This window comes from Pelecanus crispus, chromosome 9 (genome assembly GCF_030463565.1).
Source record: "Pelecanus crispus isolate bPelCri1 chromosome 9, bPelCri1.pri, whole genome shotgun sequence".
NCBI lineage: Eukaryota > Metazoa > Chordata > Aves > Pelecaniformes > Pelecanidae > Pelecanus > Pelecanus crispus.
In genome coordinates, this window is record NC_134651.1 from 36,202,542 (window position 1) to 36,222,275 (window position 19,734).

General features: G+C 43.3%; 1 protein-coding gene across 1 annotated transcript in view; it reads right to left on the reverse strand.

Moving 5' to 3' along the window:
* Nucleotides 1-8,428, reverse strand: part of BRINP1 (BMP/retinoic acid inducible neural specific 1) — a 60,553-nt gene extending 52,125 nt beyond the window's left edge. Inside the window, exon 1 of the mRNA XM_009482113.2 lies at nucleotides 8,211-8,428. Within this exon, the coding sequence (XP_009480388.1) occupies nucleotides 8,211-8,428 (218 nt within the window). The remainder of the gene's footprint in view (nucleotides 1-8,210) is intronic.
* Between the last annotated feature and the right edge of the window lie 11,306 nt (nucleotides 8,429-19,734).

The following is a 19,734-nucleotide window of genomic DNA, read 5'->3' on the forward strand; positions in this document are numbered from 1 at the left end:
TTCTGTGTGCCCTCTGCTCTCTTTGTTATTACAAAGAGAAGGAGAGGTGTGTCCTTCTGTCAAGTCTTGCAGCTGCCAGTGATGTTCGCAAGCCCTCGCCGTCTGAATCCAAATGCAGCCAGAGCAGCTGTTCCTCCAGCCCCAGAGAGGGCCAAGCTCCTTGTCTGCTCAGCCCAGCACCCCCAGGACTAAGCGCTGTACAGCTCAGCCCGAGCCATTCCCTGCCTTCCGCCACCCCTGCCTTTATTCTGCTTATGCAAATATATTAAAAGCTTCCCATACGCAGGAAGATGCATTATGCAGGGAATGTAACAACACCAGTCCCTGAACTGTATGAAGAATGAAGGTTGTAGCTAAAGGATAGGCTACGTGATGGAATTGGCTGGTTTACGCCCATCACTGAATGACTTGTGTTTGCCAGGCTGCTGTGTTAGAGCTGGTGAGACAGGAATGTAAATTGTGGCTTTCTTGTAAAGTTGCATAAACTTGTAGCAATGTCATTTTTAGATTAACATTTACATTGAAGAGAACACTAGAAGGCTTCATTGTTTACATGCACTATGGAAATAGATTTAAATTTTTGGTTTACACACATTTATTTACAAGGCATTTACTGATTACAAACCAATGTACATCACTCGTTTACATGCATAATGTAAACTATGGAGATTTTGTATTTTTTGCCATGCAATGCTGTACGGATTTCCATTGCTCATTCCACACAGAGGCAAGAGCCTCCTTTCATCTCAGCTCCCTCTGTCCTTCAATTGCTGCGTTGCCTCTCCTAAAAAAGCCTTGCCTCTGACTGGAAAACATAAAAGTTGATGTCCCCTTTAAACAGATAGCATAAAAACCTGATAGGAAAACCTTGTCAGCAGAACTTCAGCATGATTAAAAAAGCCAAAGCAAAGATTAAAAAGCCTAACAGTGCCTATCAATTTGTACCAGTGCAAAGCATCACCTTAATGCTGTTTGAGAAGAACCTTCACGGTGCTTTTTGGATGCTTCAGGCATCCAAACAACTGGAACAGGACTGAAAACTTGCCAGGATATGTGTGTGAGAGAGGAACTATGACTGCACCCGTGTTGTACAGTTTGTCTCAGTCAGTAGCACCCAGGTCTCAGCATCTGCCTTAGTTCTGAACAAGCATGAGCCTTCCCACAGCAAAGCTGCAATCCTACTGCTCATCTTGGCTATGCCTCCTTTGCCCAGTGGTGCTGGGGATGTCTTTTTTTTTTTTTTTCCTTTATCCTAACATGCTAAAAGCTGAACCCAAGGGAAGTCAAAGCTGAACCTTAGGGAATTTTAAGATTTCAGAGTCTTCCAGTGAACAATAAGGACAGCCAGTCTTTTTTTTTTTTTTTTTCTCCTTCCCAAGGACATAAAAACTACTTGCAAATTCGACATAAATTGAATGAGCAAGTTGAAGAGCAAACAGCTAAACAAAATACACTCAAAATCAGAATGTTTCCCTTTTGACATTTTTTAAGTGGCATTGGTTGACTTTGTGTTTTGAGATGAACTTTTATGCCTTAAAAATTGCAAATAAAAATGTTTTTCACTGGATTAATAAAATGAAAAGCAAAGCTTAAACCTTTCACTGAGCCTAAAATGAAATGTTTTGATTTTTTCATTTTACTGAAAAGTTGAACAAACATCCATTTCAGATCAACCTATTTTTAATGTTATTTTTGTTCCGTACAAGCAGTGAACCACAAAATCAATTATTTGTACAGCTCTAGTGACCAGTAGATTAAATCCAATGCAATAGAGAGACAGCAAAAAGAGTCAATGAGGAGTGGAGAGATGGGAGAAGAAGAATAGACTGAACAAATGGTGGAAGCAGCTCTAAGAGATCTTGTCTCTGCCAAAACTTAGCATGCATTTTCACAATCACTTTAATACAACTTTAATCCACATTGCTGCTGAAAACAGCAGTCTCACCAGTCCCCTTAGTCCCCTTCCTGCCTCCATTCACGCAGTCCTGTGCCTTTACTATCACCTGACCACACAATGAACAAGACCAGAAAAGTGATCTGGTTGAAAATTAACTTTTTTTTCCTTTTTCTTTTTTCTTGCAAGATTACTTTTCTGCTGGATCAGTTCTTCAGTGGTGGAAATCACAGGTTTGCATGAAACCTACCTGGAAGGTCTGGTGAGGAAAGGCAAAACTTCCATAATAGAAGCTGCAAAAGCCAATCATAAAAACCTCACATTCACTAGCCAGATTGTCCAAATCCAGTGCCTGGATGCAGGAGTTGCAGTCTGCTTTTGCTTAGAAATAATAAAAACTCATAATGCTCCCCGACAGCCAGGGCAAGCAGCCTTACAAACCATGGTGCTGTGTATGCAGGTCCTGAGGTAGTGGGCAATGCTGGATATGCTAGAACAGATTCTCCAGCCAATAAATTGGTGAATTTTCCTTTAAGTCAACAGCTTCACTTATTTATGTCACAGAGAATCTGGTTCATTGTTTTTAATTTGTGGTGCCATAGAACTTTGAAAGTTTTGTGAGACCATTTTTTTTTCCTCCTTTTTTATTTTTTTTCCTCTAAGGGAAAATTTAAGCAGCACAACAGCATATGCATTTCTAAGTCAATTGTAGCCCCTGCTATGTTCGCAGCGAAGATCCTCACTTCATGATAATTCTCTTCCTTTTGCTGAGGGAATGACACATTTAGAGAGCATGTAGCTGCTCAGATTTGTGGGTTTTCTAGGACTAAATAAAAATCTGTAGTATGGCCGAATGCATTCAGTAGTGCAAATCCCTTTATGAGCACCCAGTTTAGTGTCCACTCTGAAATCGGAGAAGCAGGGAAATCACAAAAATGTTGGTTAGATGAGACCCTGGGGGTCCCTAATCCAACCTCCCACTTGAAGAAGGACTATCACCAGCTCTTGAGCACATCAGCTGTGGCTATGTCCAGCCAAGCCTTGAAAACCACCAAGGATGAAGATACCCCTCACCTCTCCATTCACCTGTCCCAGACCTGCACCACCCTCCTGATGAAACAATTTTTTGGGGGGGAGGGGGGAATCAGCTTTTTTTCCCCAGGCACCATCGCAACCGATTTATAGGTAGCTTATGCAGCCAGTTACTCACAATTTTTCCTGTCTCAGGAGCTGTATTTCCTTTTTATATATCCAGGTACCTTACTGTAATGAGTGTATGTAAGCAGTCAGTTTTGTCCAGTCGCCCTGCAGGCGGAGGGGTGGGACAGGACTGGCTGGTTTGTTGTCACATCCCCCACTAAGTTTTGAATTTGTTGGTGCATTTTAACCAGACTTGGCAGAGGTCTCAGAAGTATTCTGTATTTGCAGGTTTCATGAAATTAGGCAGCCTCTAAATGGTCCTGCTGCAGGAGAAGTTGCAAAGCAAGCAGATCTCCCTTTTATACCCCAGGGTTTCCCTGCTCTCTTACATAGAAAGCCAGATTTCCCTGTCCTTAATGTCATTTCAGAAAATGGAATTAAACTCCCACACATGGAAAATCCACATTTCTTCCTGTACATTCACATTCCCCTTCCAGCCCCGTGTGATCATCCACTTTATATTGCTGTCATCCCTTATGTCCAAACATCTTGCAGCATTTAATTAAGTCTGCCCAGCAACGCAGAGCAGACAAATGCTGTCATCTCCCATTCTCAGGGGGGTGGGGAGGGAATCAAGGCATGGAGAAGTGAGCTTACCCACAGTCACACCATGAACCTGGGGCAAAAATATAGCTACTCTCTGCATTACCTCTCTGCCAGTCTAACTGTGAGTCCCTCTTTACAAAGCAGTGTGTCCTGTTCCTGCTTTGCTGTAGCAAAACTGGCAGTGACAGCCTGTCTACCTGGCTGGACGAGACCATCTCACCCCTTCCCTCTTTCCCTCCTGTGTTTCACCTCTGGCATTGAACAACAAAGCCTCATTCTTTCTAGAAAAAATTCGTTTTTCTAGAAGTTGCTTAAAGTGAGCATTGGCATTAGTGAAATGCCTCTGTTTCAGTGCTTCTGCCTGGCTATTTGCGTAGTGTATTCAAGTGCTCGGTCTACTGTTTCTTTTGTTTTGCCTTATAGCTAAATAATCAGTTTCTGGGAGAAGAAAAAAGGATAACAACAATATACTTCAAAGAAGGGGACTGAAGCTGTTAACTACTGTCTTGTGGTAACAGGAATGTTTTCTGGCCTGAGCAGTGCCCTAGTCCCAAAGCCAAGCTGAGGTTCATCTGTTTTCCAGCCTTCATACAGTACCTAGTACCCAAGGCTCTCACAACTAGGAACAACAAGGATAGTGATAATGAATATTCAGACATCCCACAAACCACTCTCAGCATCTGCCACCCTATCTGCATTAGCATCAGAGTGCGCAGATAATGATCAAAGCAGCATTTTCCTGCCAGAGGCCCCCCTAAACCAACCTTATTAGTATGATTTGATGCTGATTAATGTGCTTCCTTAATGCAATTGTATCTACCCCTACTGTCCATGATTTAATATAAAATATCTCCCCCTTTGCTTGACTTCCTACTACATGCAAGGTGCAAACCTTGACTGAGGGTACCAGGAAAATCAGTGGTTCAAGTTTTGCAAGAAAGAGGCCTAAAATCTGCTAAAATACAATACACAGAAGGAGGGAATGATCCTTTGGAGACTGTAACAGTGAACCGCCTTTCCGTGCTAGGATGGTAGATTGGGATTCAGGCATCCTATGAAGAGATATCGGCAGCTATGCTGTTCTACAGTGATTCTGTTTATACAGTGTATAAAATAGTCTTGCTTACTAAAACAGGCTCTTTGCTTGCTGCTGACAGACTTCTGGACTTCAGCTGTGATGGAAGGATGGGTGTTGCATATTTTAGTTTGGTGCTGCTTCCTTTTTAACATCACCTGTAAAAATGAGAAAATGCTGCATTTTGCCTTATGCTGCTGTGTAGCACTTAGAGTGGCTTTATCTCTGTGGGTTTTCAATGTAAATGACGTGGTCCTAATGCTCTGTGTCCATGCTCCCACACAGCAAGACACTGGGGAAATCACCGCTAAACAGGTGACAGTGTTTCAATTAGGGATGGGTGAGGTCCTCTGGCCTGATTTCAGATCTACTCCAAACCTTTGGTTGCTGTGGCTGGTTTGAGGTCTGCTGCTATTGGCCTTAGGAGAAGAGCAATGGTCAGGTCAAACCTCATTCAACAAAATCACAAGTGCCCCAAGGAACTATCTGACTGAGGGACAAAGAAAAAAACAGCCAACCAAAAAGTATGGGAGAAAAGGTACAATGAAAGAGAAGACTACACAGAAAATTCCCATGCTCCAAATCAGCTGCTTTTCTAAGGAAAGGAGCGATATCCTTAATGTAGAATATGTGCCTCCCTTGGGCTAGTCTAGTGCAAAGAGCAATTGAGAGACATCATTTGGGAGGAAAGAGGCTTCTATGTTGGAATTAAACAGTTGACAAAATCCCAGCAGCTTCACAGATTCTCGAAGTCAATTTAAGGAGCCCACAAAATGAGATTTTACCCCTGTGGGTTTCAGTAAAATTGTATGTTCTGGAGGGTGTGTGTGCTCAGAGTCCAGCTTTTAACTGCTAGAACTGGCTGTGACTCCACTAGTTCACTATAGCTAGACTGATTTTGACATTCCTTAAAAAATGCATGGGTCCAATTTTTAAGTGACCAGTTCTGCTAACAGGACTGGATATTAAAAACAAACAACCCTCCAACATCTAGCCAGCCTCCTACCTAATGGCTCCATCTGCTCTGCTGAAGTACATGAGGTTTTCCCCTCCTCCTCAGCTGACCATGGTTGGACCAGAATTTAGTCCCAGAGAGTGTTTCCAAAGTGCTCAACTCCCAGCGACTCAAACCATGACACACATGGCTGGATTTCCCCAAGCCCTCAGCTTCCTCCTTCAGCTTAGTGCATGGTATTTCGCCATGAGATGCATCCCTAGGTGCCCTTGCAGTCTTCCCATGTCTCTCTGAACGCTCTACCTATTTCCACCAGACTCTGTCTCACCTCCAGTTTCTTTTGTGAATAATGACTTCTCCAGCATTGTGACCAGCTGCAAGACCCTTCTCAGACACCCACACACCACCATGACCTGTGTGTGCAGAATGCTGCTGCCCATTTCCTCCCATGTTGGATGCCTTCATCCATCCACATTGTTCTCAGCATGCTAGAAGTTTCTTTCCTAAGTGCTTTGGCAATATCCATCAAAGATCTATGGAGAAAAACAGATCCCTTTCCACTTCTCATGTACAGAGTTAATCCTGAACCAAGATAAGCCTTCATATTCTTAGAAGTCTCCTGCAAACCAAAGGGGAATTTGTTCCTCACCCTTTAGCAGATAAAACTAGAAATCACAGGCTTCACATACAAGCAAGATTTTAGCTCTTTTATAAAGGTTGGGACAGCAAAGCTGTGGCGCAGACTGCCTGCTCTGGGTGTGTATTCACCATCATGGGAAACCTTTCAGGAGAGGTTGTCCACAAACCTCTGTCAGATGTGACACAGGTATGTCTGAGTCTGCCTTGGGGAAGAGGCATGGATTAAATGACCTCTCAAGGTCCTTCCAGACCCATTTCTCCATGATTCTTAGAGACAGGATCCCAGGCTTGATGGATCTCTGGCCTGACCTACAGTGACAGTTCTTAGATGTGTCTGAACACATACATTGCATGCATTTCTCTCCCACTACAGCCCCTGTAGACTGCTGCCGCAGCATTCAGGGCTGAATAGCTCTTTAGCAAAGGGCAGAGCCACTGCCAGGGGCACCGTGTGGGGCAGACATTTGCAGTCTTGATCAGACTGCATGTTGTCAGGCAGGGCAGGCAGAGAGCTGGGGATATCTGCAACCAGGAAGAAAGTCTTTTTGAAAAAGGCATGTTTTCTCTCCTCCTCTGTGCAAGCAAAGACAGTGAGATGTCCTTAGTGGAAGTGTGGCAGCATAATTTCTAGTTTCTGAGGCTGTCTTCCCCCTTGAGCTGTTTTGAATGAAGAGGACAAGCCAGGACAATATATTCAACCCACGCTAACCTGCCCTTGCTCTGCAGGCTGGTGCAAAGGGAGGGGATGCTGCACTCCCTGGAGGCCACGAGACAGGCACAACTCATTTTTCTTCCCCACACATAGATGATGTCTTGTATATTGCTATTAATCTGTGACTGATTTTGGCTCTCTGCCCATGGGAGAACGCTGCCTGCACACATGTGATTTCCCTGCTCCCCCCATCCCCCAGTTGTCGTGTATGTGTTATCTGCATGCATGTTGCCAGTAGGCTATTCAGTAGTACTTTCCTACCTACTAGTTTACATGGTAGTGTTTGCAAGTGTCTTTCTGAAACACAACAGGACTATATAATTATGTAAATGTGCACATGTCTATGAGAGTTTTGCAGTCTCTTTGGGTTTTAGTGTGAATCTCATGACACTTGCTGGCTTATTCCCCTTCACTCCAAAGCACTTGCTGCTTTAATAGGAGGCCCATATGAGCACCCCAGCTTTTCATGTTAAAATGAAAAAAGAAAAGTGTGTTTCTGGATATCACAGCTGGCAAGAAGAGCTTGAAACAGGCAATAACAAAGGCTTCAAAACCTAGAAGGCAAAGGAAAAATCCAAATTCTGCCTATTCTCTGTAGTTTTTTAATTGGAAGACTTTTAAACCAAGATCACAGTTCTGGGGGCAAGTCCAACTCATACATGGAGATAATCTGCAAAGGTCTGTGGTAGGCAGTACACAGCTAAGGCTTATGCACAGCAGTGTGACAACTGCCATACTTATGTGTGTCTTGAAATCTTTATGTCTGTTCTTGCCCATGTGAACCTTAAGCTATTGGCAGTTCACATGTATGAATTTGGTACAGGTGCTTGTTCTGCCAATAGGTACATTGGTTTTAAAAACATTCTTGTGAACCTGCCTATGAACTTATCTGTTGCTGCAAATGAAGTACACCCAGACCCTTGGTCCCTTTTTATCTCAATCTATCTTGTGCACATTACCATGGTACCGCAGTGCCTTCATCTCACTGTCAGAGCATTACATCTGAGTCTTTGAAGCAATTTGCATTACCAGCTGAGGACCGTGAAGAACCAAAGAACTATTTCCAGGTAGAATGAGAACAGTGATGCATCTCCCCATTGACTACGAGCCTTGAGCCTATGGGAACTGTCTGAGTTCCCACCACCTAACAACTTATCCAAGCTACAAGTGCTGTAGGAAACCAACGTACCTGTATATTTTATATCTGGTTGTAAATCCTTGACGATGTCTTTCCACAAAGGATAAGTAGCTCCGTGAGTGGTGGAAAGGCCCCCTGTCTGAAATAAGCCAATCAAATTCCTTGGAGACATGTTGGTTGGTAGCAGCTGGGTCCTGGTGGGAGGGCTGTACTAGTATATGGTCCCATATAAACAGGAGGTAGAGGAACTCAACAAGCCTCCAGTTCATGCTTTTCTGTCTGCCTTTTTCCTCTCATTCTTGCTCCATTCTGTGGAGTCCTGTTGAAAAAGAGAGGGAAGAGGAGGAAGGAAAGAGAAAGAGAGAAATGGAGGGGAGGAGAGGGAGGAGGGAGAGAAAGAGAGAGTTTAAAAATGGGAATTGCTTTGATCCTTTGACAACCATCTCTCAGGGTGAAAATAGACATGACAAATCAAGTTTTAAAAGACTTCAGTCTGCCTGTGTTACAGCTTAGAGTATTTGGCAGTGTTTTATTCATGCACCTAAGTGGTGTCTTTAACCTCCTGAGCATATATCACCTTTGAAATAACCAGGTCCTGACCTGAGACATCCTCATCCCAGCTTTTAGATCATTTTCCTCATGAAGTTCTCCGCAGTGCTGCAAAGGCAAGTGAAGTCTGGGCGCAGAAGGTGGCCGCACCCTAGGCTACAATTACCCCGTTATTGTCCCTTTAATGCTGTGCCAGAGAAACATGTCTTCTGCTTTCATGTCTGTCTGATGATCTGTAATCCATACTCCATGCAACCTGAGCAATCTATAAAGACACAGCTCTTACTTTAAAGTGTTGCCAAAAAAGAAATAAAACAAAATAATTACCCAGGCTTCATTGATGAGCACATGCGGACACAGACACACACATACACAACTATGAAATCCTGCCAAACCTTGAAAGATAAAAGTCACCTCAACCTGCTTTCCTGCCTGGGTGTTTGGGAGGTGTGTGTCTGGTGGAGGGGGAGAGGGTCTGTTGCTATTTCAATTACAGTAGGACCTCAAGGTTCTTCCCAAGATCAAGGCTCTGTGGGGCGACATACTGAACATGCATATTCAGTGTTGGAGATTTACTGGGGAGATTAAGGGGACGCTTCACACTACCTGGTGCTGGGCACACTGTCGCTCACATGATGGGAGAGTGGCTGTCCCACTGCACCCCCACATCAAACGATGGCTGCGGACAGCCCTGCTATGAGCCAGCTCCTCTCCCTGATGCGTTTAATGGCTAAACAGACAAGACATATGATGAGTGGGAAGGGAAACAGGGGGGTGAAATGCTTTGCCAAAGGTTACGCAGCAAGCCACAGATACAGCTGGAAGACAGCCCTCCCCTCCTGACTCCCATTTCCAGCATTTCAGCCATTAGATCATCCGCCTCCGCAGTCATGCTGTTGGCGCAATGCCCCTCTCCAAACGAAGCTGTGTGCTCCTTTGGTGGAAGGTGAGTGGCATGCTTAGCTGGCACCCTGTGCCTGGCATGGACCTCCTCCCCTTCTGCTTTCTAACCACAATGCAGCTGCAACAGCAGCCCAGTGTGTTGGGTTGTGCTCCTCATCGCTGGGAGTTGCTGATGCTGCTCTGAAAAAGTCCTCTCCGTACACAGGACGTGTTCCTCCTCCTGCCCACCTCCTGTCCATCTGGCTGCCTTGCTGAGTTTTGTGGGGGATGTGCCAACACGGATGGCACGCATGGGTAGGCAGAGCGATCTTGAGGCTGCGTCCCCCGGCTCGGGGAGCACAAACCTGGCCAAAAGTTTTCCTCAGAACAGGTGATACCCACCTACGTCTGCAGAATATAGTGCAGAGAGACTGTAGCTACTTTTCAAAGCAGGAGAAATTAGGGTATGCAGAGCTCTGCTACAGTGAGGTTTAGTGTTGGGCTTATTTGTACATCTCCAGAAACACTTCTGGTTTTGAGTCTGAGTCCACCATAAGCACTCTGAAAGTCTGTAATTCCCAGAGAGAAAAGGTTTTGCTAAGAGTGTAGGAGAGGCAGGAGAGGCCAAACCAAGGTGTGCTAGGGGTGCCACTCACATTTGCAGCACTGCATGTGAACGTGAGACCTTGGCTGGGGTAAGCAGCATAGTATAGACCAGAGAGCATCAGCATTTGCGGCCAGTGTGGCCACCTCCTCAGATCTAGGAGCTTTCACTGGGAGCATGGCAAAGCTGCAGCCCATAGCGGCAAGCGTGCATGTCTTCTGCATGGGTGAATTGAACCCGGGAGTGTGATGGGGAGCACAAGTGCTAAGTGTGTGTGTGTGCCGGAGTGTGTGGGAGTCTGCACGTGTGCACAGCATGTGTTTGTGGAGCTGCAGTGAGCTCAGCAGCACTTGACAAAATAGAGTTGTGTAAGCCTGGTTAAAAAATGACAGTCAGCTGTTGCATTACATGAAGAAATGAAAAAAATTAAGTATGGGAAAGTCAACGAATGTTCACTTTTTCTGTTGGGTACATATAAACCTCTTTCCAGTTGCAGATGGAATATTACTGTTATGAAACCTAATGGTACCTGTAGCTCCTGACTGAGGAGGTTGTTCCTGTTCTGGAGGCATGTGTTTAATATTAGTCTTCACCACGAACTCCTACTTCACCCATAAATGTGGCAGTTCTCGGTGCTTTAGTCCCCCGCCTCTCAGAAAGGAGTGTTTTTACTTTACCTTACAAAACTGGGGGTTGGGGAGTTTCTAGCTCCACATTGAGGGAATACACTATATTCCAAGTGGGCTACAGTACAGATCTGCTTCCACTCACAGTGGTCATGAACTTGAGATGGTTACTGGGAAATGCTCCCAGCTACATGCCACTTTCAGTATTTCCAAATTCCAGTTCAGGAGTTTGTTTCCCCCGTTTCTCCATCCAGGCTGCTTCTCTGCCTTGCTGCTCTTTGCAGATCTACACCATCTCATCACAGTAACCAGCTGCAAACTCAGCATATTAGCCATTAGATGGGTATGCGGATTTGCTGCTGATAATAATCAGTTGTTCTGTACACATTGTCCAAACTCGCTTGGTTGTCTGTTCATTAAACTCATCCATAACTACTTCCTTCATCAGCCAGCCTGGATCAGGTTTCCTTTAAACATTTCACTTTCTATTGAATTTCTATTGTAAATAGAAGAAGGGAGATTTTACATACCAAAGTGTGATAGCTCACCTCCAGTTCCCAGCACAGTGCAAGTGTGAATTTAAGTATGAGAAGAGCCAAAAGAAGTGCGTTTCAGAGAAATCCCAGTGTGTCCTCCCACATGCAAGCATTGTACATTGGGGAAATATCAGCTTATAAAAAAGAGAGGAGATATTCACTAATTCCCCCCCCACACCTCTTCATCCTCCCTTCCTTTCCTTTTAGGTCAAAGTTAGTGTCAGGATGATTAGAGTTGTGATGGGTCTTAACCAAGGATTAAAACATGGGGAGAATATGCCTTGAGATCACTAGAAGAAATGGACACATCTCCAGTCTGCTAGCTGGCTGTGAGTATCAGTGCTGAGAGCAAGGAATGGTGCCTGAGGCAATGGAGGATGGTAGAGCGCATTTGGGTCTAGACAACTATCACACCATCAGCTTTAATTTTTTAGTAGTATCTTTTTCCCCCCTGTAGCTGCTGTAGAGATGTTGTTTCACATTAAAGATTAATACACACCATGGGGCTGGTCCCCATGGAAGCTATAAGGCTTACTAAAGTGGGATTATTTTGTGTCTAAGGCAATATTGTGAGGTGCATTCAGTCTAACTCCTAACAGGTTTGAATCTGAAATTCATTTGTTAGGTGTCTTTATGGGGCTCCACTGATGTATGATATGTTCTGGGGATTTTGCAGAAGGGATGGAGGAAGAAGGGGCAGGGAAGCGATGTCTCTAAGTATGTAGCCCTTGGGTAGGAGACCCAAGACTAACTAAAAGTTAAATCTGGCACAATCAATCTCTGCACTAAAGGGGAGGCTTGGGGGAGTCAGACACTGTGTTTTGATCCAGGAATCCAGCACTCTGCTCAGTTCTGCCCCAGACACCCTCTAGGATCTTGGGCAGTGCCCTTACATGTTTTTTTGCCTCACTTCCAAATTATCAGCATGGAGACACAACAGTATCCGACTACTTGGACCATGAACTTGTTGGAGAGGCCATTATCTGGGTACAGCACCTAGCAAAACGCAGTCCTGCTGCCCACATGGCTCACTAGGTGTTCTTTTCCTATAAGCAATGAATGACAACCATCTCAAGGTGTCAGCAAGCTTTGTAATGAAGCAGTTAAAAAAATCCAAGCTACAAAGCCTGTTTCCACTCAGGAGCACTACAGAGCAATGCAGTGATCTGGGTCCTTCTGATTCATGTCAACAAACATGATCATGCGATTGTCACATCTCTTAATAAACATGATCTTAATAAACATGTGGGTGAGCTAGGACATAGGCTAGAGTTCACAGTAAATAAATACTGGGAGAAGAAAATGTTAGATGTACTGATTCTGAGTCACATTACAGTCAGTTTTCAGCTTTCAAGCTTTGTCCATCATGAAGGCACATCCATCAGTGCAAATGGAGATTTTTGTTACAACCCCTTTTAGTTTGTTAGGCCGTTTAAAATGGCCTTATTCTAAGCTGAATTCAGCCTGGAACATTAAATGTTCCTTGTCTTATGACTATTCAGGATTCTTGGAGGAAAAATAGGCAAGTACTTTCTGTAAAGTGCAAGTTGAATTTGAATGTACACTTAATTTCATCGTAATTGATATCTGTGTGTTAATTATATTCTATTTTAGGCAATACCTTTGCTGTCACAAGGCAGCGCCTTTTATCCAAGGAGTTCAAATTGAATTAGAGACATTAATTAAAGCTCTCAGCACTCCAGTAAGGCAGGCAAGTGCTGTTACTCCCATTGTTTCTTGAAATAAGAAGAAAGGAATAAAGCTGGGCATCTACTTAGCCACTTAAAAGGTAATTTTTATACAGTGGGATAGCTCAGAATGATAGATTTTGCACAAAATGATATTGCAAGGTCTGTTTCATATGAGGGAGGGTGTGTAGCCCCAGATCACTGCTATAAACAGGAAGGCAGAATGCAGGAGCTCTGATGCTTCATCGTTTGCTGTAAACACTCCACTACTCCTCTGCCTCCTGGGATTTTCTACCTTTCTTCTAACCCCTGTACCTTTCATTTATACTTTCTATTAGATTCAAATTGATCTTGCACACATCCCTTCTGTTTTCTCATGCTCATTGTTGTAAACTATTTCCATCAGAAATGCAGACTCAGGAAAGAGAAATTACTGAACGCATTATTTGCAGTAAAGAAATAAGTCCCCTATCTCTTCAAGCTTCATGCACCAATAATTCTTTCTTGTGGCCCACATTTGGTTCTTGGCAGGTTGAGAGAGGTTTCTGCCTGCCTCCATTTACCAGAAGGAAGAGGCTAACAATTGCTATTTGTATCTGAAACACTTCTCTTCTGCAGCAACTTCACACGCTGCTTTAGGATGCTGATAAATTAGTAAAAGACTAAAGTGTCAAGGGAGAGATGAAACAGCTTATGTTAGTTTAGAGCTCGACCCTGTAAAGTGACGAACGCCTGACCTCATTTCAGCAAACAGCTTAAGTGTATCCTTAATTTTAAGTATGGGATACACTCTCCTAGATTTTATTCAACTATGCCTGCTTTAAGTTAACTGTACACTCACATTCCTGCTAGACAGGTAACTACTGCCCTACACCTTCAGGATTTAACTTGTGTTAAGTTGTTGGGTGCAACTGGAGCAATAACATTTATGTCCTGCACCTAATTCAGAGACAGCTCATGAAAGTGCTGGAAGGCAGTTACCGCCTATGAAGTAGCTTTAGCTGTCCTTTGGAAATGCTGGCCAGCAATCCAACCAAGCTGAGGACATCTTTTGTGTGTCAGGGCCAGGGGAAAACAGGGAACGTGGATAGAAAGGGATGGGGAATCCAATCTGTTGGGGTTTGTTAAGTCATATTAACTTCTGTGGATAAACCTGAGCCCTGGGACAAGAGAATTTGGACATTTCTGCCCTTTATAGCTCAAACTGCAGAGGCTGATATCTGACTAGAATCAGGGATGGAGCTGCAATTCAGCAGTGGCTCTGACTTTCTGGATGACTGTGGCATGCAACATCCTAAAAACCCAAATGACTGCAAAGCTATTTCTTTATGGAAGTGTGATTTCCCCATTTCAGACAGTAATGAGTGAATCCCCCCCCAAACCTTGGTAATTCTGCACCGATCAGTGTCTAAATTTGCACTTATTCTTTAGCCATTTCAGTTTAAAATATGCATGAGTCATTAGACCTGAGGGATATTCATCAGCTGAAACATTTTTGGGTGAAGAAAGGCAAGGAGGAAGGATGAGAAATACCTCTCCAAAAATACAAACACAGTCCATGAATTCACTTCACTTTTTCCAAATTTTTCATGCCAAAAAAAATGATTGGGAGATGTCAGTGTTTTGGTTGTGAGAGCACCAAGGGGAAACATTTCCAAATCTCCATTTGAAACTACTAGGGCATTTTTCTTTTTCTCCTTTTGAGTTGTCTTTCCAGCCTCTTAAGAGAGAACAGTGATAAAAATATTTCTTTTGACCCCAAATGACTTAGAGGGAAAAAGGTTTTTTCCTTTTCAGATTGTCAACACTTTGCTTACAACTTGTCAGAATATTCAGTGAACCAAAAACCCCCTACAAATCCTCCATTATTAATGCAGTTCAACCAGCAGCCTAAAGGGAGCAGGTTTTGTGCAGAAACTCTAATTACTCCCTGCCTATAGCGAGGCGAAAATCACACAGTTGGTAACAACTAGGTACCTGTTTTCAGCTTGTTTGTCCCCACACTTCAGCTAATTATAAACTCCTGGTGTTATTATGTTATTATGATGAGGATGAGAAGCGGCTTGAAACTGAAGAACTGTGGCAGGCGTGCAACCTCTATCAAGTCACAACATCAGGTGGTGCTGGACAGAGGAAATTAAACTCCCTTAGTCCTCATCAAAAATCTACTAGCCAATGTGCCAAAGCCACCACTCTGAAATCCAGGATCCACAGACCCTTGGTTCAGGGCTCTGCTTAGAAAGGGGATCCATCTGACAGTGCTCAGTAAATTGGGAACGAATTAAAAGGATCTTCTACATGTGCACACAAATATGTGGTGAAGACTTAAATTTTGAAGACAGTCCTGCTGACTCTGAGACTGGAATGGTATTGTGCTGGGTGCTGTACAAACATGAACCAGAAAGGCAGTCCATGCCCCAAAAAGCTTACAGTCTAATTAGAAGACCAAGGACACCAGATGGCCAGGGACAGATGGGGGAATGCAAGGGAACAGTGAGATAATACCGCTCAGCGGGCTGTGGAGCAGTGGTGTCAGCACACCAGCAGCCCTACTGTTGGCAAGATTTTGATAGCTATTGTCATAAATGAGAGTTATAAATAGGGAGGCTGGATAATGAGCTAGCTTTGTAGATGTTTGTGAGGAACTCCTCTCATTTGTGAAGTGGCAGAGATAGGATGAATATAGATGATAATAATAATGACAAATTGCACTTTTCTGAGCTGCTTATTAAAAAAAAATATGGTGGGTGGTGAGCAGTGATTTCTATTAAACACTGCCCTGAACTTGAAATTATTCCTACTGTTATTAAATTATTGTCCAAGCTAGTCCACTTCCCCATAATTTCATTCTAAGTTACGCAAAAATGCAGCTGTGTCTTCTCTCTTCCTCAGTATTTATACACCTCATATCAAAGTCCAGTAATCTCATAAGTGTTAATTGGTTTTTACCCTTGCAGTAGCTTTAGGAGATCGGGAAATGCTGTTTTTCCCATTCTGCAGAATGGGAATTGAGACACGGGATAGAGTAATGGCTTGTTCCAGGTCATTTTATAGCTGCTTCAGGAATTCAGCCCAAATCTCTGAAGTCTCAGCTCAACGCTATATCTCCTTGCAGTACCCTTCCTACGCACCTTCATGCTACTATTCCAGAATTAGCTAAGACTTGCCACAGAGCTGCTTTGAATTTTTTTGGATTGCTCGTTTTATGTCAGAAAAATGCCAATTCATCAGAGGCAAAACACTTTGCAGAAATTTGTTGATTTAAGGGAAAAAAAGGCATTTTGATAAAGTCAGCTTTTCTTTGGAACAGAATGTGTCAAGTGTTCTGTTTGGAAAGGATTGGTTGAAGATTGTGTTTTGTTTTTCATTACATGTTGAGTAATATACATTAAAAATCAAAATGAAGTGTTTTCTTAAACAGTATGTTTTGACTGAGCCAAAATAGATTTTGTAATTTATGCATAAAAGAAAATGTCCAAATTCATTTAATACTTTTCTTGCATTTTGGAACAAGAAACACCTGCAAACCATACACAGTAAACTGAGCAAAAATCATACTATTCCCTACAATTTTTGCTGGAAATTTGAGAAAGAGAGTAACCTAAAAACTAAGTTCAAAGAGGCCTGTGTCAGAGTCCAGAAACCCTGGTTTTTGCTTTTATGCCTGTTCCATTCTGTGTGCCAGCCTTCCTTTCTATTATATTCCATTGCAACATTTTGGACCTGTAAGCAGAGACCTTGAAGGAAAAAAATCAATGCCAAAACTGCCCTGAAGAGCAATAATGTAATGTTCAATGCAAAAGGTCAACTGTTATCCCACACCTGACATTCTTTGCAATATTTTTGTTGTTCTGAAGTTCATTCCTGGGCAGGGACTTTACCACCACAGCCACATGGAGTGATCCCACTCCACAGAGTTTGGGAAATGCAAGCTAATGTTGCTTATTTTGGTATGCTAGGAAGCTGAGGTTACCTAATGATCCCTGCAAATGATATATCATCCTGTTTTTCTTGTTCCTCAGAAAGGAGCTTAGCTCTTGACGTGGGTCTTTTGTGTTCCTCAGCCCTTACTGGAGGAGCAGAAGGGGTTAAAATCCACAGGCCATTGCTTTTCCTGGTACAGCTCCTGCTGCTTGGATAATGACAGCCCTGCCTGCCAGGATGAAAAGCACCATTTAACTCTGTGCTTCCTATGGGCACCAGGTTCTGCCACCATTCATGCTGAATGAAGCCAAGGAAACCAGGGGCAGCTGAAGAGGGGAAGGAAAAGGGACTTGGAGTTGTTGGCGGCTGCAAATTCTGGCCCCAGGCAGATCCGCCTCTCTTATCACACTGAGTGGATGAAGAATTTGCTGTGGCCATAAAAATTGCCCTGTGCATTTAGCCACACCAGCTCCTGCAGCCACTGCCTTAGACCCTTGTGCAACAAGCAGTCCTGCCAGGCCACTCAAGACGAGCTGAGACCTCACAAGGACGGTGTAGCTCAGACTTCTGCAGAGGAACAGAGCTGTAACCAGAACCAGGGTGAGGATAACTGGTCACTGGCATGGGCTTGATACCCCCGCAGCTACCTGATGGATGCTGCCCTGTGACTGAGAGGTGTGTTAAACAAATCGCTGATTTAAGTATTGAGGACAGATTCCTTTAGTGCATAGGCCACTGGTCTGAGGCTGAAAACACTCAGGTTCAGCTCCTTCTGCTGCCCTGCCTCCCCACATATGGGAAGTTACATGCACATTAATGCACAGGAGCTTAAATTCAGGCTAGAAATGTGAGCTAGAGTGTGTAATAGCCCCAGATAACACCATTTTATTGGCAGCTTCTGAAACAGAAGCCAGAAATCCTGAGCATAGGTCTCCTGCTCTAAGCATGCATCTATGCAGTCTCTGCAGTCGCAGGTTCTGCTGGAGGGTCTATTGAAGTCAATGAGCCTTGGGCTGGATCTCATTGCAAAAAGATAATCAAATATCATATTAACTCTTAATTCAGAACAGCATATTAAATTAGAAGCTCAAATTAACCTGAAACTGCATTTATATAATGAGAAGATTTAAAATCTGTGTATCATGAAGGTGGGAGAACTCCTAGCCAAAGCCTTTCTCACTGGCCTTGAATCCCAGAGCCAATCTACCTGCAGCACTGCATTTCAGCCTATTACTTAAACCCCGAGCCTGAGATTTCCACTGAGGCAGAAGGATGTGTGGAAAATAAAGCCATCTCATACTTACCAGTATTAAGCTGTCAAACACAGAGGGCTGTTACTAGCTAGACCCCAACCAATGCCAAGAACAGAAAAATCCCAGAGGATATTGAGAATCTGCACTGGCATCTCACCATCACAAATAGCCTCTTCCATCAGCACCCCAATCCTGCAACACAGATTTGCTAAAAACTGAAGGAACTCAGTCCTTGTAAAGTCCGAAACCACTCAGGTCTGAGCATCTCAAACATTCAAGCAGTTTGGTACCCAAGTTTAAGGCCACCTCTAGCTGTGAGTTTTATTTATTTCCTTCTTTGAGACTGTTCTGCTCTGTGCTAAATCCATCTTCTGACCACCTGGAGCGTTTGAGAGTCTTGGCTGTGATGCTTGTCTGTTTAGATAGACTGTAAGTAGAGCTGGTCAAAAAATTTTGACAGAACAGTTTTTCGCAGGAAAACGCAGTTCTCTTGAAATCGAAATGTTGCATGGGAACATGTCAATTTTGACAAACTTTGTTATGTTTAAAGTGTCAAAACAAATCATTTTGATTTTCTCTATTTCAGTTATACTGAAATGTTTCATTTTGAGGAGATAAACACATTATTTTTATGTTGTTTCAATTAATTTGTTTTGACATTTTTACATATTCTGCGTTGTATTGATATATGTTTAAAATATACTATATATTGCATAAAATATTTGATGGTGTTTTATTTATTTTATGTGTTATCATTATACAATGCTAAATATCTCCCATAGCATTTTAGTGCTTCAGCACCACAGAAACAGAAGATACTGATAGTCTCAAATTATTATTGCTTTTGAATTTTTAGGCCGTAAGAGCTTTGTGGGAGCATGGTTCTCATTCAAACCACAAATCAAAAGGCGAGAATTTCCCAAGGAAATAGCATGTCCATTTTCCAAGCAGCTCTGTCAGCTCGATGACTGCATAGCACAGCTCCAGTCCTCTCTGCACACCAGCAAACCTACTTCTCTGCTTGTTTAAAAAAAAAAAAAAAGAAAATGCAGATTTTCCTGGAGTGGAATTTGTGTGTGATGTTTTCATGAGCATCCGGGATTTAAAAGTCTGAATACCACTGACCTCCTGGGGCCTTTGGCTTCCAAACCACTTATGTACTTTTAAAAGATGCATTCCACCTCCTTCTTGGAAGTCTACCTGATTTTTTTTTCCTTGTTTTAAACCATATTTTTGCTCCTCCGTGTGTAGCAGAGGGGAATTGCTACCCATGAATTTGCACCATCAAGTCTGTGTAGTGGTGGTAAAAGTGGGTTGAAAAAAAGGGCAAGACAAGTGGCAAAAGGAAAGGAGAGAACAGCGGCACGGAGCAGAGCCTGTAATGAGGGAACTCTATTGATTCTTCATTTCATGGACGAAAATGTCCCCAACGGCTCCTGTGCATTCGCTGCAGTTCGATGAGAGATTGAGGGCAGCGGGTCTCAGTACCGAGGTCTGAGCACTGTAGTGCTGC